Source organism: Schistocerca piceifrons, chromosome 2, assembly GCF_021461385.2.
Source record: "Schistocerca piceifrons isolate TAMUIC-IGC-003096 chromosome 2, iqSchPice1.1, whole genome shotgun sequence".
NCBI lineage: Eukaryota > Metazoa > Arthropoda > Insecta > Orthoptera > Acrididae > Schistocerca > Schistocerca piceifrons.
Window position 1 is genome coordinate 153,767,249 of NC_060139.1, and position 26,957 is coordinate 153,794,205.

General features: G+C 40.7%; 1 protein-coding gene across 1 annotated transcript in view; it reads right to left on the reverse strand.

The window, feature by feature from the left end:
• Nucleotides 1–26,957, reverse strand: part of LOC124777417 — a 93,441-nt gene that overhangs the window by 12,963 nt on the left and 53,521 nt on the right. The window contains exon 2 of the mRNA XM_047252813.1: nt 19,895–20,059. Coding sequence (XP_047108769.1) covers nt 19,895–20,059 — 165 coding nt within the window. The remainder of the gene's footprint in view (nt 1–19,894; nt 20,060–26,957) is intronic.

Sequence of the window (26,957 nt, forward strand, 5' to 3'; positions counted from 1 at the left end):
TAATGGATCACAGTTTCGTTCTAAAATTTGGCTTCGTACTCTACAGCGTCGTAAAATTAAACCAATTTTCATTTCACTTTTTCACCCTCAATCTAATGCTTCAGAGAGATGGATGAAGGAAATCAATAAATTGTGTCGTCTTTATTGTCATCAGAATCACAGAACGTGGGATCAGTACCTTCATATTTTTCAAAACATCCTGAATGAACTTCCTAATGACTCAACTTCTTTACCGCCTATTCTGATATTAAAAAACAAAGCACCGACAAATCGCATTTCTGAAATCGTTCCTTTTCCACCTACACGGAAACTGCAGCATTCTGAAGTTGTCAACCTGGCTCTACGAAATATTACACCTGCGGCTGCTAGAAGAGAGAAATCAGTTAAACGTCCTGGTCATTTAAAAACCTTGTCAGTTGGTCAAAAGGTGTTAATTAAGTCCCATCGTTTGCCGCACAAAGGAAAAGGCTTGTGTCGCAAATTTTTTCTGCTTTATAACGGTCCATATAGAATTCGCAAAATTATTCATGATAACACTGTCGAAGTAGAAACTCTTAAATCTCGACGCTCTAAGGGAATACATCATATAACTAACTTTAAAATTTTTGTGGAATGATATACTTTTGAAAAATTTTTGTGGAATGACATACTTGTGAGAAACTAACAGCTACATGTAAACACACGGAGAATACAAGGATACCACGCTGTGTTTTGGCGGCGGCACATACACAAAGCAACAGTCAAGTCTGCGCGCCGCACGAGGCAGTCGTTGACCGCAAACAATTACTTCCTACGTCACGCGCCTACAGCTGATCGAGCGCTCAGTGCGAATGCACTGACAGCCGTAAACAAATACACAGTCTAATTTCTCCGATTAAATTCAGTATAAAGCTATAGTGACTTGATCAATTATGTTATTAACGTTCAGTATTTTTCAGGATACGGTTCTATAAAATATTTAAGAACTTCAGGTAAATTCTGTGTCTGTCCGACGTTAAGAGGACTTGCTATCGAGAAATTTTCAGGAAGAATGTAATTTCGAAGAAGAAACTAATAAACTAAAAAGGTAACTATTAATTGAGTTTATTTTTCAGGTAACATATTTCCACTTAGGTAAGTACTTTAGACGTAATTTGCTGCTCGCGATTACGTGATTTATACTTCGTGTTAACTGATATTGACAATGATTGATTAATGAACAGGGTTGTTACTTGTGTATATTATGCATCGCTTGGCTGCACTGCTTTTTCACTGAAGTCATATTTTTTTATTATGTGCCTGCTGCGCTTATTTATTTAAATTATAATTGTCACTTGATTAATTGTGCTGATATAATTATGTATGTAAGTTATACTTTGTGATTTATCTGCTTGCGCCTTCATGTTTACTTATTAAGATTACATATGAACATGTATTTGCTTGTGCTGATGTGATGCTAATGACCTGTTTACTGTGTAAGACTTATGTTTGCTGCTATGCGTATGGATTGCATATTTATACATTTCTGTGTGTTGTCATAACTACTCTTTAATTGCTATATATAGAAATGCTGATAATCTGTGTACAAACATAGAGTTTAGGTCACACTATGGTATTAATTATTGTTCGCTTGGCAGAGCCTCGTTGTAGGGATTGTACTGCATCCACTTGTTGACATTCTGTTCTCTACTGGTATATTTACTCGCTGTTGCATGTTTTACTTACGCTCAGTGCCTTATATTTTAAGATAAGAAAATGAACTGCTATAAGCTATAATTCGACGAACGACATTAGTACAAGAAACTTCATTGAAGTCACATGAGCTGGAGGTTTTATGGAATCTGTATAAATTTGTGCTAATAGAAAGGAAGCTAACGACATGACATACCAACACTAGGTTTAGACCATTGACAGTTATTACACTGCATTCTTCGTGAGCAATTGAAATAGGAAGTGACACTTGACACAAAAAATACTCCACATGTTTGCTTCTGCCATGATTCTCGAAGTGGTGTACACACTGTGAAATATTATGATCATTCACACTCCGTAATCGTACTTAATTACTGAGAGTTATTCGAACTAAAGTCTGTTAGAGGTCATGTATGCATTTCTTTTATTTAATGAGGGACAAGGTAACCAAAATGTATTTTATAATTTATAATGAGTAGAAGATTTGGGTCAGATGGATTATACAGAGGTTGTGTGTTGACAGTGTGTCTTCGGATTGTATGGGGCGATGAGGTTTGCATTAGGATTTTATCTGTACTTGTTCGAGGAGACTGACTAGAGGAAAGAGTTGTTATGGAAGTGAAATGATATTGGTAATAAGGTTTATATGTATCGACGTATTGAAGAGGTATTATTGAGGTATTATTGAGATTATGTGAAGTTGATGAGTATTGGAGTTTTGGTGGACAAGAGGTAAGGTAAATGATATTGATGATAAGATTTATATGTATCGACGTAAGAGGTATTATTGAAGTATTGAGATTATGTGATGCTGATGATTATTGGAGTTTTGGTGGATAAGAGGTAAAGTAAGTGAGGAGCATATTTTTTTTGTTTTTGTTGGTCTATATGGAACAAGGAGGATGAAGATAGCAGACTAGAACACTAAAGTGGAAGGAAGATTGTCTACACACACTTTGTTAAATCAATAAGCAGTACATACTTTTTTTTGGAGGGAGGAAGTAATTGCATTCTTGGCTCACTGACAGTTGTTCAGCAACCGTACATTTTGATCTGGCTTGGTAAACATTGGTCTTGACATGATGACTATGACGTTGACTAACTATTATTGACTGTTATACATTGCTGCCACTGCTACTTGATACACATGATGAACATCAAATTTTGACAGAATTGCATTTACACAGTTAACACTATTCAATTACACAGTAGTACTTAATGTGGATGAAAGATGAGTGAGTGTGTTTTGTGTGTTTTCCTTTCCTAATCCCAAATAATTGGTCCCAACCTATCTCCTAAATATTATTTTACTTGTTTGTTGTGGCTTGCACTGACACCCATAAATGTTATAGGTTTACTGTTATTTGTGTATTGTAATAGTTAATATGACAATTATCTGATATCATTTGTGTGTTTATTAGAATTTGTATGTTTAGTGTAAGAGCATTGAGAATAATTTTGTAAAAGCAATTGTGTGTGCATTCAAACTATTGTTCATTCCTGAACTGTCTGATTAGTGATGGTGAATATTATGGACTGTTACCTGCACTTGTTCAACATAATGCGTGCCACTTAGAAATGTTTAATTTCTGCTGATGAATTGTGTGATTAGTGATAGTGAATATTATGGACTATTACTTGCACTTTTTCTACATGATTGGTGCCACTGGGACATGTTTAATTTCTGCTGATAAGCCCTGATAAACAGTGTGATTAGTGATAGTGAATATTATGGACTGCTGTCTGCACCTGTTCAACATTACTGGGTGCCACAGATGGAACTGCTTCTACTGAAATGAAGTCGCTTGTTGGTGTCTGCACCTGTTCAACATTACTGGGTGCCACTGATGGACTGCTTCTATTGAAATAATGTCACTTGTTGGTGTCTGCACCTGCTCAACAATGCTGGGTGCCACAAGTGGAACTGCTTATACTGAAATAATGTCACTTGTTGCTGTCTGCACCTGCTCAACATTGCTGGGTGCCACTGATGGACTGCTTCTGCTGAGATAATGTCACTTGTTGGTGTCTGCACCTGTTCAACATTGCTGGGTGCCACTGATGGACTGCTTCTCCTGAAATGATGTCACTGGTTGGTATCTGCACCTGTTCAACATTGCTGGGTGCCACTGATGGACTGCTTCTACTGAAATGATGTCACGTGTTGGTGTCTGCACCTGTTCAACATTGCTGGGTGCCACTGATGGAACTGTTTCTACTGAAATAATGTCACTTGTTGGTGTCCGCACCCGCTCAACATTACTGGGTGCCACTGATGGAACTGCTTCTACTAAAATGATGTCACTTGTTGGTATTTGCACCTGTTGACCATTGCTGGGTGCTACTGCTGGAACTATCAACTACTTGTTTTTTTTTTTTTTTTAATCATGGAAAGCATGTTATCTAAGCATTTGTATAAACTGATTTTTTGTGTATTGTGTAAACTATTATGTAAAGTCACATGTATGAAAGAATTTGTATTGCTTACTGTATTTTATATATTATGTTATTGAAAGGTCAGTGCAAAGCCAAAATTTTATCTAATTATGTGATATTTGCGTATTAATATTATCTTTTTTTTGTCTGTATTCTTGTGGACGAATTTGGTGGTATTTTCACCACCAATGCTGGCAAAAATACCATCAAATTCTGGCCCGTGGAGGAAGGGCATATGAAAGGTGGCTACACTGAGCCACAGCGCCAGAGATTGCGCCAAAGAGTATTATTCCGCCGCCTCCACTGGCAGTGCTTGTCGAGGACTCGTAGTAGGCAGTGCTTGCTGAGATGTCGTAGTGAAAAGTTCTTGTCGAGAAGTCGTGGTGGGCAGTGCTTGTGGAGTGGTAGTAGTGAGTCGGTGTTGAGATGTTGTAATAAGGAGTGCTTGTTCCATGTTTTATGCAGTTGTTTGATGGGCTAGACAGCAGATGTTGTTCGAATGGAGATATTGTAATGATCAGAGTGCTTCTCGTCAAAATATGTGAAGGTAAAAAAATTCCTTTTTTTTCATTATTTTAATAGCGTAAAACATGCGTCATTACAGGTTCAGTCAACAAAGCATCTGGCTTGTGTTCTTGTATTAGAGTGTAATTCTGGTTTTCTTGTGCAATTATAGTATTTCTATTTTCTTTAATTACTTCAGTATAAATGGTATTTAAAATTTCTTGTCTTATTGAAGAAGAACCGTGCCAGATGTGTACGTTGAATCACACTTCCACACACAGAACAGCTATACTTGTGTTTTGTTGTTTCCTAGGTTTTATAGTTGCTGGGGACTTAATTAATTAATTGTCTTAACGGAAATTTTCTTTCATTCTTTGTTGTTATTCTATGCAGTCAGATTGCGTACTAAAACTAGTTAGGGCCAACCGTTTACGAGACTACGTAATCGGACATACAACTACTAAAAACCATAAAAGTATTTGCATTCATTAATATAATTAAGCCCCCATGCAACATGTGATTATATTTTCACGCAATTTGGGTGCATAGATCCTGATAAATCAGTACCCAGAACAATCACCTCTGGTCCTAATAACGGCCTTGATACGCCTGGGCATTGAATCAAACAGAGCTTGGATGGCGTGCACAGGTACAGCTGCCCATGCAGCTTCAACACGATACCACGGTTCATCAACAGTAGTGACTGGCGTATTGTGACGAGCCAGTTGCTCGACCACCATTGACCAGACGTTTTCAGTTGGTGAAAGAGCTGGAGAATGTGCTGGCCAGGGCAGCAGTCGAACATTTTCTGTAATCCAGAAAGGCCCGTACAGGACCTGCAACATGCAGTCGTGCATTGTTCTGCTGAAATGTAGGGTTTGGCAGGGTTCGAATGAAGGGTAGAGCCACGGGTCGGAACACATCTGAAATGTAACGTCCACTGTTCAAAGTGCCGTCAGTGCGAACAAGAGGTGACAGAGACGTGTGTGTAACCAATGGCACCCCATACCATCACGCCGGGTGATACGCCAGTATGTTGTTGTTGTGGTCCTCAGTCCTGAGACTGGTTTGATGCAGCTCTCCATGCTACTCTATCCTGTGCAAGCTTTTTCATCTCCCAGTACCTACTGCAACCTACATCCTTCTGAATCTGCTTAGTGTATTCATCTCTTGGTCTCCCTCTACGATTTTTACCCTCCACGCTGCCCTCCAATACTAAATTGGTGATCCCTTGATGCCTCAGAACATGTCCTACCAACCGATCCCTTCTTCTGGTCAAGTTGTGCCACAAACTTCTCTTCTCCTCAATTCTATTCAATACTTCCTCATTAGTTATGTGATCTACCCATCTAATCTTCAGCATTCTTCTGTAGCACCACATTTCGAAAGCTTCTATTCTCTTCTTGTCCAAACTATTTATCGTCCATGTTTCACTTCCATACATGGCTACACTCCATACGAATACTTTCAGAAATGACTTCCTGACACTTAAATCAATACTGGATGTTAACAAATTTCTCTTCTTCAGAAACGCTTTCCTTGCCATTGCCAGTCTACATTTTATATCCTCTCTACTTCGACCATCATCAGTTATTTTGCTCCCCAAATAGCAAAACTCCTTTACTACTTTAAGTGCCTCATTTCCTAATCTAATTCCCTCAGCATCACCCGACTTAATTAGACTACATTCCATTATCCTTGTTTTGCTTTTGTTGATGTTCATCTTATATCCTCCTTTCAGGACACTGTCCATTCCATTCAACTGCTCTTCCAAGTCCTTTGCTGTCTCTGACAGAATTACAATGTCATCGGCGAACCTCAAAGTTTTTATTTCTTCTCCATGAATTTTAATACCTACTCCGAATATTTCTTTTCTTTCCTTTACTGCTTGCTCAAAATACAGATTGAACAACATCGGGGAGAGGCTACAACCCTGTCTTACTCCCTTCCCAACCACTGCTTCCCTTTCATGTCCCTCGACTCTTATAACTGCCATCTGGTTTCTGTACAAATTGTAAATAGCTTTTCGCTCCCTGTATTTTACCCCTGCCACCTTTGGAATTTGAAAGAGAGTATTCCAGTCAACATTGTCAAAAGCTTTCTCTAAGTCTACAAATGCTAGAAACGTAGGTTTGCCTTTCCTTAATCTTTCTTCTAAGATAAGTCGTAAGGTCAGTATTGCCTCACGTGTTCCAGTGTTTCTACGGAATCCAAACTGATCTTCCCCGAGGTTGGCTTCTACTAGTTTTTCCATTCGTCTGTAAAGAATTCGTGTTAGTATTTTGCAGCTGTGACTTATTAAGCTGATAGTTCGGTAATTTTCACATCTGTCAACACCTGCTTTCTTTGGGATTGGAATTATTATATTCTTCTTGAAGTCTGAGGGTATTTCGCCTGTTTCATACATCTTGCTCACCAGATGGTAGAGTTTTGTCAGGACTGGCTCTCCCACGGCCGTCAGTAGTTCCAATGGAATATTGTCTACTCCGGGGGCCTTGTTTCGACTCAGGTCTTTCAGTGCTCTGTCAAACTCTTCACGCAGTATCATATCTCCCATTTCATCTTCATCTACATCCTCTTCCATTTCCATAATATTGTCCTCAAGTACATCGCCCTTGTATAGACCCTCTATATACTCCTTCCACCTTTCTGCTTTCCCTTCTTTGCTTAGAACTGGGTTTCCATCTGAGCTCTTGATATTTATACAAGTCGTTCTCTTATCTCCAAAGGTCCCTTTAATTTTCCTGTAGGCGGTATCTATCTTACCCCTAGTGAGATAGGCCTCTACATCCTTACATTTGTCCTCTAGCCATCCCTGCTTAGCCATTTTGCACTTCCTGTCGATCTCATTTTTGAGACGTTTGTATTCCTTTTTGCCTGTTTCACTTACTGCATTTTTATATTTTCTCCTTTCATCAATTAAATTCAATATTTCTTCTGTTACCCAAGGATTTCTACTAGCCCTCGTCTTTTTACCTACTTGATCCTCTGCTGCCTTCACTACTTCATCCCTCAAAGCTACCCATTCTTCTTCTACTGTATTTATTTCCCCCATTCCTGTCAACTGCTCCCTTATGCTCTCCCTGAATCTCTGTACAACCTCTGGTTCTTTTAGTTTATCCATCTCCTTAAATTCCCACCTTTTTGCAGTTTCTTCAGTTTTAATCTACAGGTCATAACCAATAGATTGTGGTCAGAGTCCACATCTGCCCCTGGAAATGTCTTACAATTTAAAACCTGGTTCCTAAATCTCTGTCTTACCATTATATAATCTATCTGATACCTTTTAGTATCTCCAGGGTTCTTCCATGTATACAACCTTCTTTCATGATTCTTAAACCAAGTGTTAGTTATGATTATGTTGTGCTCTGTGCAAAATTCGACCAGGCGGCTTCCTCTTTCATTTCTGTCCCCCAATCCATATTCACCTACTATGTTTCCTTCTCTCCCTTTTCCTACACTCGAATTCCAGTCACCCATGACTATTAAATTTTCGTCTCCCTTCACAATCTGAATAATTTCTTTTATTTCATCATACATTTCTTCAATTTCTTCGTCATCTGCAGAGCTAGTTGGCATATAAACTTGTACTACTGTAGTAGGCGTGGGCTTCGTATCTATCTTGGCCACAATAATGCGTTCACTATGCTGTTTGTAGTAGCTTACCCGCATTTCTATTTTCCTATTCATTATTAAACCTACTCCTGCATTACCCCTATTTGATTTTGTGTTTATAACCCTGTAGTCACCTGACCAGAAGTCTTGTTCCTCCTGCCACCGAACTTCACTAATTCCCACTATATCTAACTTCAACCTATCCATTTCCCTTTTTAAATTTTCTAACCTACCTGCCCGATTAAGGGATCTGACATTCCACGCTCCGATCCGTAGAACGCCAGTTTTCTTTCTCCTGATAACGACATCCTCTTGAGTAGTCCCCGCCCGGAGATCCGAATGGGGGACTATTTTACCTCCGGAATATTTTACCCAAGAGGACGCCATCATCATGTAATCATACAGTAAAGCTGCATGCCCTCGGGAAAAATTACGGCTGTAGTTTCCCCTTGCTTTCAGTCGTTCGCAGTACCAGCACAGCAAGGCCGTTTTGGTTATTGTTACAAGGCCAGATCAGTCAATCATCCAGACTGTTGCCCTTGCAACTACTGAAAAGGCTGCTGCCCCTCTTCAGGAACCACACGTTTGTCTGGCCTCTCAACAGATACCCCTCCGTTGTGGTTGCACCTACGGTACGGCTATCTGTATCGCCGAGGCACGCAAGCCTCCCCACCAACGGCAAGGTCCATGGTTCCATAACGGAAATAAAATACCCTCTGTTCCAGTAGCCTACGCTAGTTTGAAAAAAGAGAATTACGAATTCGTACAAAGGATGCTAAATTCATTAAAATACAATGAACACAAATGGAAAATATGTGCAGATCTCAAGGTAATTGCTATGGTACTGGGAATACAATAAGGCTACACAAAGTATGCCTGTTTTCTTTGCGTGTGGGATAGTCGAGACCGAAATTCTCACTACGAGAAAAAGAAATGGCCAAGGCGAAGATGGAAAGTTGGTGAAAAGAATGTACAACGTGAAAGTCTGCTAGCTCCTGAATATATACTACTTCCACCGCTTCACATCAAATTTGGCCTGATGAAACAATTCGTGAAGGCCATGGATCCAACAGGCTGTGGGTTTGAATATCTCGCTACCAAATTCCCCCGTCTTTCAGTTGCAAAAATAAAGGAAGGTGTATTTGTGGGCCCACAAATCAGGGAGCTGCAGAAAGATGCAAATTTTGAAGCATGTTTAACTGATAAAGAAAAAACCGCATGGGACTGTTTCAAGATGGTGTCGGAAAACTTCCTCGAAAGAAGAAGAGCTACTAACTACAAAGCAATGGTGAAGGATATGATCAAAGCATATCAGGATTTGGGCTGCAATATGTCTTTGAAGGCACATATGATGGACTCTCATCTGGACTACTTCACAGAGAGTTGTAGTGACGTATCGGATGAACATGGGGAAAGATTCCATAAAGACATTTCTACCATAGAAAGGCGCTATGAAGGGAAGTGGGTACCTTCTATGTTAGCAGATTATTGTTGGAATGTCATTCAAGAGAAGAAAGTTCACAATACAAGAGAAAAAAAGTGATGTGCATTACAAGGCAGTGGCTCATTGTTTGTCAATTTTCTGTAATTTCTCATGTCAAATAAATGCTCCAAAGTGTATACCAAAGGTTACTGTGATATATGTTAGATCCCACCCTCCATTAATGTGATGAACTTATAACATCATAAAGATGTGCATTTGTTTGTCGAATTTCACCTCACGTTTGCTGCACTATAACAGAAACTGAAAAGAGAAATAAAATTGTGATTACTCATAAACTATCCCTGACAGTAAAAAACCAAAAACAGTTTTCACTTCAGCACTCAAAATACAACTAGGATCACAATATTTTTTATCAGAAATAGTATGGCGATGACGAATACACGCTTCCAATTTGCGTTCACCGGGATGTCGCCAAACACGAATGCGACCATCATGATGCTGTAAACAGAACCTGGATTCATCCGAAAAAATGACGTTTTGCCATTCGTGCACCCAGGTTCTTCGTTGAGAACACCATCGCAGGCGTTCCTGTCTGTGATGCAGCGTCAAAGGTAACTGCAGCCGTTGTCTCCGAGCTGATAGTCCATGCTGCTGCATACGTCGTCAAACTGTTCGTGCAGATGGTTGTTGTCTTGCAAACGTCCCCTCTGTTTCCTCATGGACCGAGACGTGGCTGCACGATCCGTTACAGCCATGCGGATAAGATGCCTGTCATCTCGACTGCTAGTGATACGAGGCTGTTTGGATCCAGCACGGCGTTCCATATTACCCTCCTGAACCCACCGATTCCATATTCTGCTAACCGTCATTGGATTCCGACCAACGCGATCAGCAATGTCACGATACGATAAACTGCAATCGCGATAGGCTACAATCCGACCTTTATCAAAGTCGGAAACGTAATGGTACGCATTTCTCCTCCTTACACGAGGCATCACAACAACGTTTCACCAGGCAACGCCGGACAACTGCTGTCTGTGTACGAGAAATCGGTTGGAAACTTTTCTCATGTCAGCATGTTGTAGGTGTCGTCACCGGCGCCAACCTCGTGTGAATACTCTGAAAAGCTAATCATTTGCATATTGTAGCATCTTCTTCCTGTCGGTTAAATTTCGCGTCTGTAGCACGTCATCTTCGTGGTGTAGCAATTTTAATGGCCAGTAGTGTATAAAAAAATAAACTTGCATACTTTGCTTACTTTCATTCTATTATGTCTTACGGGATCATATTTTGGAGCTACACGTCACATCGAGCAAAAAGTTTTAGCGAGCTAAAGCGTGCAAAAAGATTCATTTGTGGTGTAAACTCAAGAACATCATGTAGAAACCTGTTCAAGGAACTTTGTATTCTAACCACTGCTTCTCAGTATATTTATTCCTTAATGAAATTTTTTGCAAGTAATATATCTCGGTTTTCAACCAATAGCTCAATACATAGTATCAATACTAGGAATAATAACAATCTACATAAAGACCTAAAATCACTTACCTTGATCAAAAAGGGGTCCAAGATCCAGGAAAACACATTTTCAATAAATTACCAGCAAGCATTAAGGACTTGGTTTCAGATAATGCAAAGTTTAAACACAGTTTGAAACACTTTTTGATAGGCAACTCCTTCTACTCTATCGATGAACATCTTAACAGGGACTGTTAGACCGGCTTAAGTAAAAAGGTCTGTGAGATTTCAGTTTTGACAGCACTTGGTCACGACAGTTGAGATTAGGTATTTTGTGTATGATAAATTTATTAAAAGTGCTTAACAATATTTCATTGTGACAGTGTATTAATTCAGTAAACATCAGCAGTTCCCGTTTACTGCAATGTATTCACCTACTTTGACAATCTGACAAATGATCAGGTTAGAAAGTGTTATGTTCAATTGTTTTTTACGTTATACTTTTTGGCTTGTTGCATGCCCAGGGGAATCATCTCATTTTGGGTATATGGAACGGAAACTGAATCTAATCTAATCTAATTTGTGGCTAAATTTCTTTACATAATTTGGGACCAAGACGATCAAGTTTAGAAAAGCGACTCATGTCTGGAAATGTATAGTTTTTTCTCTATACGCAAAAGACCCCAAAACACGTTCAAATATCCCACATTATCGGCGCCATTGACTAAGGTATTACGTACGTCATTCACCGATCACATGAAATCTTTGATTTGCGAGACCCACTATGACATCTGTGGGGTATGGCTGCGGCGAAAGCTGGAGGAGCAAGGACTGGTTCAAATTCAAATGGTTCTAAGCACTATGGGACTTAACATCTGAGGTCATCAGTCCCCTAGGACTAATTGAACCTAACTAACCTAAGGACATCACACACATCCATGCCCGAGGCAGGATTCGAACCTGCGACCGTAACGGTCGCGCGGTTCCAGACTGTAGCGCCTAGAACCGCTCGGCCACTGCGGCCGGCCAAGGACTGGTGCTCCTGTGTACCGGAACATGGTACGGAGGTACTGCGCCTGTGGTGCCGTCGGTAGTAGCTGGGAAACGGCACGTTTCTGAACAAGTCTGTGAAAGGAATTTAGTTACACCCTTACATCTTTTCCACAAGTCACATTGTGGTTTTGTCGTCGGGTAGAGAATCAGACTCTTTTTCCCGTCATCCCCTAGTTGTACAGTTCGAGAGCAGTGCAGTAGAAAAAAGAATCAGTAGTAATGTAAAACACAAGCAGCTTTGCGTTTTTACTTCTACACACGACTGCATAAATCTGAAGGAGGAAATTATCCAGGTGAAATAATATATTTCAATGCTGCAGCTTCCATTAGACGTCAGCAATTAAATAAAAGAGCCAGACAACGAGATTCTATCTTGCGTTTTGTTGATGGCATAATATTATCTGCCACTAGTTCAGATAACTTGAACAGCGAGAAGAAGAATTTAATAGAGCAAGTTTGAGTGTAGACTTGAAAAACAACTACAATAACTCTATAAATGTAATCCACGCAACGAAAAAAGCATTGCGTAAATTAACAATTATGTCTTGTTTGATATAATTAGGACAGCTGAACACTATGACCTGACAGTATAAGCTCCTCCTTGGAGATTATATGGGTTAATTAATGATTATTATGCTACAATCCTCTTTTTGTAGTTGACCGTGTATATCGAGACTTCGTTCATTGTTAAATGCAATCGTGTGGTACTAACTGATGGAGACGCATTAAGAACTGGTAAAATTTAATTTATTTCCTTTATCACACTGCAAACACACTATTATTCAAACTGTGTGCCACTGCTATTAAACATAGAGATAAATCCTTCGCTACGCAGCCGCCTACACCTTCCACAGCCTCTCAACAACTGCCTCTACTTGCGACTCTGCGCTACTGGGCATTGTCGCCCTCCAAAGAACAACCACTTACAGATACTACACACCAGTACCCTCACAATAGGAAGGAAAAGAAGGATAAAAATGGACTGGAGCGCTTTCGATAAACAGTATAGGCTTTCCTGTGTCGTTCTTCCGAAGTGTATGAAGATGAAAGTTTTCATCTGTGGTGGGGAGACATGGATGTTTTAAGGACAAAACCATTCAAAAGCTAAGGGCAATTAAGAGATGCATATTGGGAACCACTATCAGAGACAGGGAACGTACTATAACCCACAATTACATTGCTTACATGAGGCTCTCAAAATCGGATTTCGTAAACCGATATCCCAATCCTGCTTCTCGTTCATCATGTAAACATTCCAGTATCAATTCCGGAAATGCGGTTCTAGCTGCCGGATTTCCTCTTCCACAGTCGATGCTTGCTGTCAAGTAAACACACAAATTTGTTTGAAACGTGCTTGGGTTATCAGGTTACGTCTTGTTCTTAAAAATTTTCGGCTAATCTGGACGGGGTGATTTTTTATGTAGTGATGGAGAAGTAGAAATATTAGCCCGAGCGTGAATTTGACTACCACTGATATTTAATTAAAAAGAAACAGCCATTGTGCTGACTAAACCATGAATCGAAACAGCTGATTTCCAGAGACCATTTGTGCAAAACAAGTAGCGATCGGAAAACCGATGTCTGACTGGTCTTCCAAAACCACTTAAGACCTTAACATGTAAACAGGAGAGAAAAGAAACGGCTACCGAAAATCGGTTTTCGCCGTCCGGAAGTTGTTTGTCATGTAAACGTTGCAAATATAACTTAGCACTTTTCTGGCATCACAGGAATTACGGGAGTTGGATCACTTCGGGCAGGCATGGAATGTTCCCGTCCGTCGCCAACCTCAACAAGGAAACAATACTGTAACAATGTGTTGTAGTAGGCACTACGATTGCAGTTTTGATTATAGTGTCCTACTTGTCCTACGAGGAGGTTCAAATGGCTCTGAGCATTATGGGACATAACTGCTGAGGTCATCAGTCGCCTAGAACTTAGAACTACTTAAACCTAACTAACCTAAGGACGTCACACACATCCATGTCCGAGGCAGGATTCGAACCTGCGACCGTAGCGGTCGCGCGGTTCCAGCCTGTAGCGCTTAGAACCGCTCGGCCACCACGGCCGGCCTACGAGGAGGAAGTGCGGCTTGTTCCCTCCTCCCTCCTCCCCGCCGCCGGCAACAAACATCTCTTCCCCGCGTGCTTAGGCTTGAACTACCGGGTGATCAAAAAGTCAGTATAAATTTGAAAACTGAATAAATCACGGAATAATGTAGATAGAGAGGTACAAATAGACACACATGCTTGGAATGACATGAGGTTTTATTAGAACCAAAAAAATACAAACGTTCAAAAAATGTCCGACAAATGGCGCATCATCTGATCAGAATAGCAATAATTACCATAACAAAGTAAGACAAAGCAAAGATGATGTTCTTTACAAGAGATGCTCAATATGTCCACCATCATTCCTCAACAATAGCTGTAGTCGAGGAATAATGTTGTGACCAGCACTGTAAAGCATGTCCGGAGTTATGGTGAGGCATTGGCGTCGGAGCTTGTCTTTCAGGATCCCTAGAGATGTCGGTCGATCACGATACACTTGCGAATTCAGGTAACCCCAAAGCCGATAATCGCACGGACTGAGGTCGGGGGACCTGGGAGGCCAAGCATGACGAAAGTGGCGGCTGAGCACACGATCATCGCCAAACGACGCGCGCAATAGATCTTTCACGCGTCTAGCAATACGGTTTTTTTTTGTTCTAAAAAACCCCATGTCATTCCAAGCATGTGTGTCAATTTTTACCTCTCTATCTACATTATTCCATGGTTTATTAAGTCTTCAAATTTATACCGACTTTTTGATCACCCGGTATACCCCCATCTCCACATCCCCGAAAAGTGCCAAGTTACTCTGTGTAGTGCTGTCTTGGAAGGCATGATGACGGTATTGTAAATGAAATTGAAGTTAACATGACATTTAACCAAAGAAATGGATTTTAAAAAAACGAGAGATGACCTTTGCTGAAGTCCATGAAATAAAAAAAAACAATAACTTGATGGAAGGTAAGTAGATGAGATAACATATCACGCAGGGGTGGCAAGTATGTGCATAGCTTGACGACAGGAATGTATGGAGAGGTCTAGAGGGAGCCATTATCCAGAAGTGGATTTCAAACGGTTCGTGGTGATGACAGTGAAGATCAGATGGCTGGTTCCTGCAATATGACAATGTTCCCAGTCACACAGAATTGAATGTCAGGCAGTTTTCAGCAAAAATTAAGATCTTCGTTTTTTTGTTTGTGCCTTTGACCGTGTCGGTGCCAAGACGGCATTGTTATTTTACGAATCTGGCGACGTTAATTTAAGGGATCGTCTTATGCCGTTCCTGTCACTACCCCGTAACACCCAGGGACGGAATGTCTACATCTACAACTACACGATTACTCTTCAACGCACAGTTCAGTACTTGGCAGATGGGTCACCGAACCACCTTCAAACTCTCTGCCGTCCCATTCTTGAACGGTGCGCGGCAAAAACGAGCACTTAAATCTTTTTGTGCGACTTCTGATTTCTCTTGTATTATTATTATGATTATTTCTCCATTGTAGGTGGCCGCCAACAAAATGTTTCACCATCAGAGGAGAAAGTTGGTGATTGAAATTTCATGAGAAGATTCTACCGCAATGAAAAACGCCTTTGTTTTAGTGATTGCCAACTCATTTCACTTATCAAGTCTGTGGCATTCTTTCTCCTATTTCGAATTAATAGAAAAAAAGTATGACCCAACTGTCTGTGTGTAGTGTTATTCGCACGAAAGCGAGCTTGTGTACTGTGAATCTGAGGTGGGACTTCGGTATGGCACAAGCGGGATGTGTAAAACCACCTAAAAACCACTTCGTGGCTGCCGCCGCACCGATCCACGTCGTCCCATTCTCACTTGCCCCTCCTACTGTATCTGGTCTCAAATGAATATTTCATATTACCTAGAAAGGAAAGGTTTTCAGGGCATAGAAGAAGTGAAGCAAATATCATTGAACTCATGAAATAGCGTTTACGGAAAAAAGCAAGCAGTCCTAACCGACGCATCCATGCGGATGATTGGTCAGCCGAACAAAAATTGACCAATAGAGGCAACCAACAAAACAACCCTTGTAATGCGGCAAAATTTTGTCTCTATACATTTAACATTCTGTTGGTTTTTTTTCGATTTATATTTATATTAGATCAATGTTTATGATGCATAGTCTTATTATTAATCATTTCATTGGCTGATATCGGCTAGCACCACATACCAACAATTTCTATAGTGCTGCATGTCTGGGTGTAAACTAGAGTTGACAGTGACAAAAAAGGCGATGTAGGCTACAAGTTTTGTCGCCACTATCGGCTAAAGAGAGACTGGGAAGAGACTTGTCATGCTCAGCAGGGACGGACATTTACTGTCCTGTGAGAGAGCAAAGCTGGAGGCCACAGAATCTCCATAGTGCAGACAGTGTGAGTGGGAGCTTGCACTGTGGTGGAACGTACAGAATTTCTAAATAGCGTTCCTGGAGGAAGAGGTCAGGGGTGGAACTAGGTGAAAAGACATCCGTTTAGTGCGAAAGATGCGGAGGTTCACAAACAATGGTCGCAAGCTGACCTCCAACGAATATCCTCATGGGAAGCGCTGGGGCACACTTCCCGCTGTTAAGCAGAGACACTTCTCTGATTGGTAGAGTGCTGACGATGTAGGAGAGGAAAATATTCTGAAAGGACTATGAGCTTCAGTGGTTGAATGGCAGATGCATGACCCACGTACTGGGAAGCAATGTTTTTGTAATATCCACTGGGATTCATGGCCTGAGCGCAGACACAGAGACTGGTTGTGCAGGAACAAGCAGCATATGGCGAGAAGAGGCACCTCCCTGCGGGGATCGATCGAAGACAGTTCTCTCCAGAGATCGACTTAGAGACTTCACTAGTGAGGCCTACAGCGGAGAATCTGGCGATTAAATTTTGAGAAGTGTTGCTTGTGACACAAGGAGCACATAAAACCGTTTCCCTGTGAACGGAGTTGTTCTTCTGTTTAATTGAGAGACGATTCCTTAGCCCTCTGTGGCGTCTGACACTCAAAGAAGTACTTCTTTACGGTGGTATACTTGAGTCGAATTTGTGTTCCTCACTAGTGAGCTAACAGAGACATTGACTCATGTTCTGTCTTGTGCTGAGGTATTTTCAGCCCTAGGGGTTTGCAGATGGCATATTGCGTTCACTGGGTAGGCAGATAATTGCAGGTACGCCACATACCTCATCTGCACAGTGCCCAACATCCCAACATGCAGATCATCGGTGCAGTACAACTCCTGTCCGTACTTCAATAGGGGATATGCCCACTCTTGTTCAGTGGACAGGGAAGCATTCACAGTAACTGTGTTGGGTTCCATTTGCTTGTCCACTGAGATTTTTTATAAAATGCCAGTCAGGGTGTGGCCTTCCGTTTCTCAAACATATTTTCTGAATATCTCTAAATTACATGTAGGGTAGAATCCGACATTGTGTACTTCATATCTGTACAACTTTTTGCATTCTACATGTTTTTTGAGAATAAATAATTTACGTTACCAAATTGTGATCCGTTGTAGTGGCATACCTGTAGGAATGGTTGGTTGGTTAGTTGGTTGATTTGCAGGAAGGGACCAAGCAGCGAGGTTATCGGTCCCATCGAATTAGGGAAGGATGGGGAAGGAATTCGGCCGTGCCCTTTGGAACGAACCACGTGCCTGAAGCGATTTAGGAAAGTCACGAAAAACCTAAATCAGGGTGGGCGGACGCGGATTTGACCGTCGTCCTCCCGAATGCGAGTCCAGTGTGCTAACCAGTGCGGCACCTCGTTCGATCAGAAGTGATTGATGTGACCTGCTAAACTGAACTGAAGTAAAACCACAACACGATACCTCGTATGATGGAAATCCCTATAGGTTGTCACTTGCATTGCAGGCGGGAGAATTCCGTTGCGGAGACAACATTAGGCAACCACACATACACACGCTTTACGTTACACACACTATGGGAGTTTACACGCTTCTATACCACCCCCGGGAGGGGGATTTTAGTACTTTCATCCCCACCCCTTCTTCAGTATACTGGTCATTTTGAATTTACATCAAGCTCAACAATATACCGGTGTCCTCACTTGCAAGGGGAGGCTACGACGTTTGGAACACGGATTTACTTAAAACTTCGTACACTCGTAGTACTCCATTAGGACAACAAAATGTGTAAGCAGTAACGCGTACTTCTCAAGCGTTATTGAGAAAATCGCAAGATAATTTCGGTCGTCAAATATATACCTGTGCGTGGCCGTTTTTACCAGAAAGCGGCGGCCGACGACGAGTGGATGCCGGCACGGTAACTCCGCGTGTTCGGTCAGAGGGTTAGCTGCCCTCTGTATAAAAATAAATAAATAAATAAATAACAAAAAAACCTTAGTTAATGGATCAACGACGAACTAAAAGGGATGTCTTGCGACGTCCGCCCCAAGCAGATACAAAGAACAAAGACGAACAAAATGAGATTTTTTTAAAAAAAAGTGGGTAGCGTTCAAGCCCCGTACTCGCTGGATCGAGTCCCGTTCTTCAGTTTTTATTTTTAACACAGTCATTTTCTATGCTATTTATATTGCAATTGATATAATGGGAAAAATACGTGTAATCGGATGAACTTTTATTAAATTTACAATGTTATTTGGCAGCCTACAAATTTTTAGTTTCACAAATAATATAATATTCATACCTATCGACTAGTAAACGACTAAACGCATAAAGTGATACTGAAAATGTATGCTTGTCTGTGATTTGAGAAATCCCTTACACGTGGAAGGAGCCCGAAACTACTTGTTACCTCCAAGTTTTGAACGCCACAGACGGCTTTCGAAAGATGTACAATTAATTGTCGCTTTCAACATTACGCGTACAATGTCAGGATGGTATTTTTCGTAAAAACATGGAAAACATACAGTTAAACGACAGCTGCTGCATTGAATAAATGCTATTTCCGCATACGCAATGTCTTTTGAGGTTTTCCGTGGAAAAACAAACCTCGTTAACATTTTCAAAAACCTCGCTTTCAGCTGATAATTTGGAAGCAAACCATGCATAACGCAACATTTCCTCAAATATCGGCGCTGATAATTGATCACGCAGTATCGAGTGTATTTTAATAGCGTCTTCACGAGAAGCAATTTCTCGTTCTTTTTCGATTAAATACGAACAATTTTGAAGACAAGGACAAGCATATATTTTCAGTATCACTTTATGCGTTTGGTCGTTTACTAGTCGATAGTTACGAATATTATATTATTTGTGATAATAAAAATTTGTAGACTGTCAAATAACATTGTAAATTTAATAAAAGTTCATTCGATTACACGTATTTTTCCCATTATATCAATTGTAATATAAATAGTAAATAAATTGACTGCGTTAGAAATAAAAAAAAGCTGACGAACGGGACTCGATCCAGCGATTAGGGGGCATTAACGCTACCCACTTTTCTTTTCTTTTTTTTTTTTCTTTTTTTTTTTTTTTTTTTTGTTTTTATCCGCTTGAGAAGTACGTGCTACTGCTTACGCATTTTGTTGTCCTAATGGAGTACTACGAGTGTACGAAGTTTGAAGCAAATCCGCGTTCCAAATGTCGTGGCCTCCCCTTGTTGGTGTGAATGAAATATCAACAAAAATCTAGGAATTACAAGGAAATGCAACAATGAACATGTAAGTTACAATACTTACTGGTGTATACGAGACTGACGCAATGAGTGGTGTTCTTAATTGTATTTGCTTGGACGATTGGAGCATTTAAAGCCAGGTAATCATCACAATCTCCCTGGTTTTGCGGACTGGTTGCGCATGAAGGATCTTCAGCTGAACGGCACAGGTAACAGTTCAGAGCAGACGCTGCAAAGAGGAAAAGAACTAAAGGCATAAACCGTTTATAGAATGAATAATTCATACATTTACACATATTTTAAGGCAGAGTTACAACTACTAATGGTGTTGTATAGCAGTTCCTGAAATCAACCTCAAGCCCTGCAAAATACACATTGTTACAAATGTAACAATGGAAAATCATTTTAAAACCTTGGACCATTACAAGTATAAGAGTCTCTTGACAGCGAAGTTAGAACTTGTACAAAATAACCAGAACAAGTAATAATCCAGAAATAATTTCATATTATAAACGGTACCGTAACACATTAAGAAATGTTGTAAGAAACTCTAGTATGTACATCTTGTCTGAAACTGACAGACCAGACAAAAAAATCAAATCAAAATCGAATACTGTCAAAAAAAAGAAAGGGAAATCAACCATAAAACCTGTCGTTATTTACGTTACAAAGAACGGGAAGATTGCAAAAGAAGGTTCATTCGCCGATATTTTTAATACTTAATTTACAAAATAATTGAGAAAACTGGAGCAAACATTTTAGAAGAAGCAAAACGGTACACTTGAAGCAATACAGAGGACGTTTAATGAAATAAAAATTTATTTCACATTCCCATTTAAAATAAAAATTCAACCATTAGTTGTGGCCTTGTAATACACAAGGTTCTTAGTCAGTTATCATAATGCTTAATTAATTCAGGGTGTGTTCCCAGACAGACGGAAATACCCTTTTGTTAGGGCTCTCTATACAAAGGGTGACTCCACAGGTCAATAACCATTACGGTACTCCTTACATGATTTTCTAAATTTTTTGAGATGGCTATTTTCTCCAAGGTTGTCAGACACCTGTGCAGTACGGGATACTTAGCTAATCACTGTTTGGATTTCAAAAGGACCACTGTACTGAGCCAACTATTTACACATTTACTAAGCACATAATAAAAATTTTGAACGATAAAATCTCACCAGGTGGTATCTCCTGTGACTTATTCTATTAAAGAAGTTTAATTGTTATTGGATACGTAGCTCAGAAAATGCGTGGTTTATTTCTTACTTACGAAACAGAAGCGAGTTCGAAAAACACAAAAGGTAGAGTACGTGTGGGGAAATTGGAGTCGGAAGAATTTGTAATAAAGAACGGACTTAAGCAGGGAGATGCCCTGTCTCCGCTACTTTTTAATTTAGTCCTAGAATATATTGTGCGAATGACAACAGATAATTCAGAGGGTGTGGAGTTAAATGGAAATATTAAGATATTGGGGCATGCAAGTGATCTAAACATCATTAGCGATAGGAAAGAATCTGTAACAGCAAGTGTGAATGCGTTAATCAAGGCTAGTGAAGTTGTAGGTCTAAGGATAAGTGAAGACAAAAGTAAATACCTGGTTACTACTAGAATGCCAACAGCAGTAGATCAGGAAATGTTAAGAGTTGGAGACATGCAGTTTGAAAAAGTATCTAGGCGTAGACATCACTTCGAGAAATGAGATCGAATCCGAACTGAAGAAGAGATTACGGGCGGGAAATGCGTGCTACTTCTCACTGAATAGATTACTTTCGTCACGGATATTGTCTAGGAATTTAAAGATTAGAATATACAAAACTATTATTCTACCAGTTATGCTGTATGGGTGTGAGACTTGGTCTCTCACTGTGCAAAATGAAAAGCCGTTTCGAGTATTTGAAAACAAAATTTTGAGGAAAATTTTCGGAGCAAAAAGGGATGACATTAGCGGAGAGTGGCGAAAACTGCATAACGAAGAGGTTCACGAACTCTATTCAAGCCCTGACATAATCAGTATTATTAAGTCACGTAGGCTGCGATGGGCGGGTCACGTAGCTCGAATGGATGAGGCCAGGGCAGCGCCCAGAGTCCTGGTAGGGCACTTAGAGGGAAAACGTCCTGTGGGGAGACCGAAGCGTAGATGGGAGGACAATGTGAAGAATGATATGAGGAGCCTAGGTATTGAAGGTGAATAGAAGGAAATAGCTCAAGACAGGGACAGATGGCGAAAATACGTTGCTGCGGTAATGGACTCTCGAGTCCGGTATGACCAGTGAGAGAGAGAGAGAGAGAGAAACAGAATGTAAAAAGTCATGCTGGGCTATTCGAGCAAAACAAAAAAGAAAGCCACATCATGGGTGGGTATGTAGCACTGAGTCCGAAAGACCACCTGCCTGCCTTCATGTGGATCCAAGTGTGGCGCATCCTATTCTCCTCTTCTGGGAGAGACTTTCTGGCGGGCCTAGGATTGAAGAGGATATCCTGTTTCATGCCATGTACCCAGCGATATTTTAACCTCAGTGATGTATCCATTCTGCATTTACACTTTAATATGCACCTTAATCTGGGACGCAGGTCCTGAAACTGGATTCTGCTTTCCTTTTTAGACATAAATATTTTTTCAACTGTAGCTGATTTTATCATTGATGGTAATTAGAAATATATCTGCAGTTCACATACGTATATCTTTCAGGCGTGTCTTTACGCTGCTGGAAGTATTAACCACAACCTCAAGGTACGTGTATTAACTTGTGAAATTTATCAACAATCCATTCAAGTCTGCGAGTAACAGACATACTCGTAACTACAACACTAGAAGGAAAAGTGATTACATTACCCTTTAATTAATCTAACATTGGCAGAGAAAAGTACGAGAACTCTTTGGCAATCGGCCTATGGAAATAATGTGCCTGGCAGATAGAAGAAGTGTTTCCAAATATGGATTAAAGATGTTTTCCCTCAACAACTTCATCCATGCCACAGACATTGAATGGAAATAATTAGCCACTTTTACATAAAAAACTGTAAATGGGCCGCATTAAGCCACTTTTTCTTTTTTTAGATATAAATATCTGTGTTCTGTGTTTGGTCTGTTAACACACTCCACATCATGATGTTTATCTTGAATATGATCTATGGAACAAGTAAGTAAGTAATCAAGTATGAAAGTAAGTAACTAACTCAACAAAACTGCATGTACAGTGTAGCACTGCGACTACATGATTAAATTTTAGGTAATTTTGGGTACACAGGATGTGAAATTTGGTATCTCTGGCAGCAGCAAGTGTTCTAACCCATCTGGTCATTGAGTCGAACTGAGTTTGAAAGACAGATACATGTTTGTTACTCCATACCGCTTCAACTCTGTGCCAGGTTTCATCAGTCATAGTGGCTGTTGAGTCTGCCGGAAACCCATGCTCAGATGTTTCCAATGGATGAGAAATCTAGAGAATGTGCTGGCCAGGCCACCAGTCGAACACCTTCTCTATCGAAGAAGGTCAGGATAGCACAGGCTACATGAGGTCTTGTTATCTTGTTGAGGCGTAGCGTTACCACCTGACTTAATACGTCACAAATGTAACTGCTGCTGTCAATGGAAGCCGCAACAATGGCCAAACATCGTCACACTGTTGATGTGGGTACATGCCTTGTTGAAAACAAACTCATGTTCGTGTGGTGGCTGAACGATGCTGTACGACTAGGCGAACAATATGTTGATACTCTCTGGCTCCAATCGTATGGAGTCGTCGTATGAGGTCTTGAGATCCTTCGTGACGTTCAGTATCGACCTCCTCAATTAATCGATTCCACACTCACATGATAATCGATAACGCAAACAGTACTATGCCGAAACAGTAAAACCGCTAATCTACATCTACTTACGTAACCTGCAAACTACGGTATGGAGCGTGGCGGAGGGTATCTTATGCTGCTACTAGTAATTTACCTTCCTGTTACACTCGCAAATAGAGCGGAGGCAAAACGACTGTTTACGTGCTGCCATACGATCGCTAATTTTTCCTATCTTCGTGATCCTTACGCGAAATGTACGTTGGCGGCAGTAGAATCGCTCTGCGTCAGCTTCAGATCCAGGAGAAGAGCCTCGTCTTCCCTCCAGGCATTCATACTTGAGTACACGAAGCATCTCCGTGATACTCGCGTTTTGATCGAACCTACCGGTAACAAATCAGGTAGCTCGCCTATGAGCTGCTTCCATGGCATCCTTTAGTCTTATCTGGCGGAGATCACAAACACACGAGCAATACTCAAGAGTGTATCGCTCTAGGGTTCTATTCGCAGCCTCCTTTGCAGATGAGCTACACTTTCCTAAAATCCTCCCAGTCAACCGACGTCATCCATTCACCTTTTCTGCTACCGTCCTTACGCGCTCGTTCCATTTCGTATTGCTTTGCAACGTTACGCCTAGATATTTTATCGACGTAACTGTGTCAAAAAGAACAACTAACTCTGTATTCGAACGTTATGAGGCCGTTTTTCCTACTGATCCGCATTAACTTACATTTTTCTATATTTAGAGCAAGCTGCAATTCATCATACCAACTAGTTTTTTTTTCATAAAGGCAGTCTCACTTGAAAAACTGATTTATCAACTGCAATTATGCGTTTCGCCCTTGTGAGACATCATCAGATTATCTGAACAGAATAGAACAAAAAAATTTTAATGTCACAGAAGGTAACGTAATGAAACGTCATTCTAAACCGTGCAGCCATGAATACAGAGAAAATAATTTATTACGATATACTGATAATTTTTACTTTTTGGACCGCCTGACTACAACTGAATGGTTCAAAAATGGCTCTGAGCACTATGGGACTCAACTGCTGAGGTCATTAGTCCCCTAGAACTTAGAACTAGTTAAACCTAACTAACCTAAGGACATCACAAACATCCATGCCCGAGGCAGGATTCGAACCTGCGACCGTAGCGGTCTTGCGGTTCCAGACTGCAGCGCCTTTAACCGCACGGCCACTTCGGCCGGCTACAACTGAATGAAACACAATTTTCGTGCCATACGCGTTTCGCCTTAATTCTCTGCAAGGCATCTTCAGTGGCCTGGAATATATACACATTTTACTATTTAGTTTACATTTTGGGGTAATGTACCTATAGGTTATAAACAGTTCTGGTGGTTTGTTTTTGGTATCATGTAGTAATATTTTAAATTCTACTTACAGGCTGCGTGGACGATTTTCTACATATCATATTTCTGTTCCATTCTTGGCGCCGTTCCTCTTCTTATAATTGCCGCTTGGGGTTTTTTCCACATTTCACAGCACTAGGAACTGAACACTTGTTTTGATGCAATGTTTTGGTTTGTGTTGCCGATTGTCGGATGTTATTGCCAAATATCGAATGCTATTGCCAACTTCCGAGTGTAATTTTTGAAGTATCTGTGATCTGTTTGTGTAAGTATGTGTGTGTACGTGTGTGAGTGTGTGTTTTGGTGTGAAATATTTATTTTGGTCAGCTTTTTATTGTGGCTGCTTATGTGAGTGAGATGTTTTTATTTTATCATTTCTTTTTTTTTTTTAAGTGTAGTAGGGAGCCTGTACTGATATGTGTTTGCTCATTTATCACATGTCTGGTTTCAGCAATAGCTTTCTGAATGTGGAAGTTTTCTTGCATTTGTATAGGGTATTTGTCATGGTCGTTTACTGTCATTATTTTCATTTCTTGTGACATGTCTGTAGGATGGTGCTTATGGTGTTTTAAATCTTCTGCAAATGTGGAATGGTTTGTTTCGTACTTCCAACACCTGATATGTTTTTTGTATCGTGTTTTAAAATTTCTACATGCCATGCATAACCGCCCTCCCTACTTCGCGTCCCAAGCGGCGGCTCGTATTGCTTGTGTCTTAAACTGGCGTAGAGTAAAGGCGGATGCTGTAGTTGTCACGACAATAACTTCGTATTCGGAAGAAATGGGCCTGATTCTTCGGAAGACCATCCTACTTTTTATTGACGATTCTTTCCCAAATCACTTAAAGGCGCAAACGCATTAGGCCAACGAACGATAGCGAATGGATAAGGCTGAACGTCGGTCGCCAACGCATTGTCATTTGACCTCTCATCCTTACCAAACCAATTGGTTGGGGTCAAGGGATTGGTGCACGTGGAATCCCAGTTAGCTCTGATAACTTGTTGAGGTTGCTCTCGTTTTGTTATCGATACAAAGTAGCGTTTTAATTTCAACGACCGATATTATAAGGGCAGTAGAAGATTTAGAAGTCGTCGCGTACGCAGTATTTATTTTTCTGCAAGAAGCTGGCCACCAAAAAAAAAAAAAAGAAGAAATGACATTGCTTTTAAAAAGTAGGGAGTCAACTAAACGACAATGCTTTGATGCTACCGTTGGCATCCGAACCGCAACCAAGGCCAACCGCTTTGTTGGTTCCGATTTGCCGTCCGTACATGTTAAGCAAATCTCGGCCAACGATGCGGTTGGTTTTAATTCGTTGGCCTAGTGTGTATGCGCCGTAAGGCGTATGTCATAGCAAGGATCGCCTCTTACCCTCATAGTTCACCAACTAAGCCAACTTTCATGATCATGACAACGGCGAGATTTCATGGTGTAACTTCATTTACTTCTTCGATTAGAACTGATGGCTCCGTTACCGTCATTCGAGCGTTGTTGACCACAACGTATCATTCAGCTTGAAGTTAGTTTTACCCGAAGTGAGGGTATCAAATGACATGGTAAAACTCTATAAGCAGAGTTACAGAAAATAGAAGCCGGTTGTCGAAGGTGGGAAGTGTCTGCCGCTAGAGAACGAAATCACAGTTTTAGACTCTTCATTTATGCAGGTATCGACCTTCTGTTATCTTGGTGCTTCTTTTCGTCTTACGTGAAGGGATTTCGAGAGAACGATAGCGTCTGTCCCGCAAAACCAGACCAGCGGAATCGCCAACCGCGAAATCCTGTACCAGTCAGTGATAACTTGTAGTTCTCAAGGTTGCAGTATCAACACCTTCTACTCGGCCCGCTAGCAAGTCCATAATCGATAAGAAAACTACAGAGAAAACTTTGCCAAGTACAACTTTGTGTTGCGGTGGACAACTCTACAGTGACTTGTGTCCATTTTTTAAATCTCTATTAACCAGAC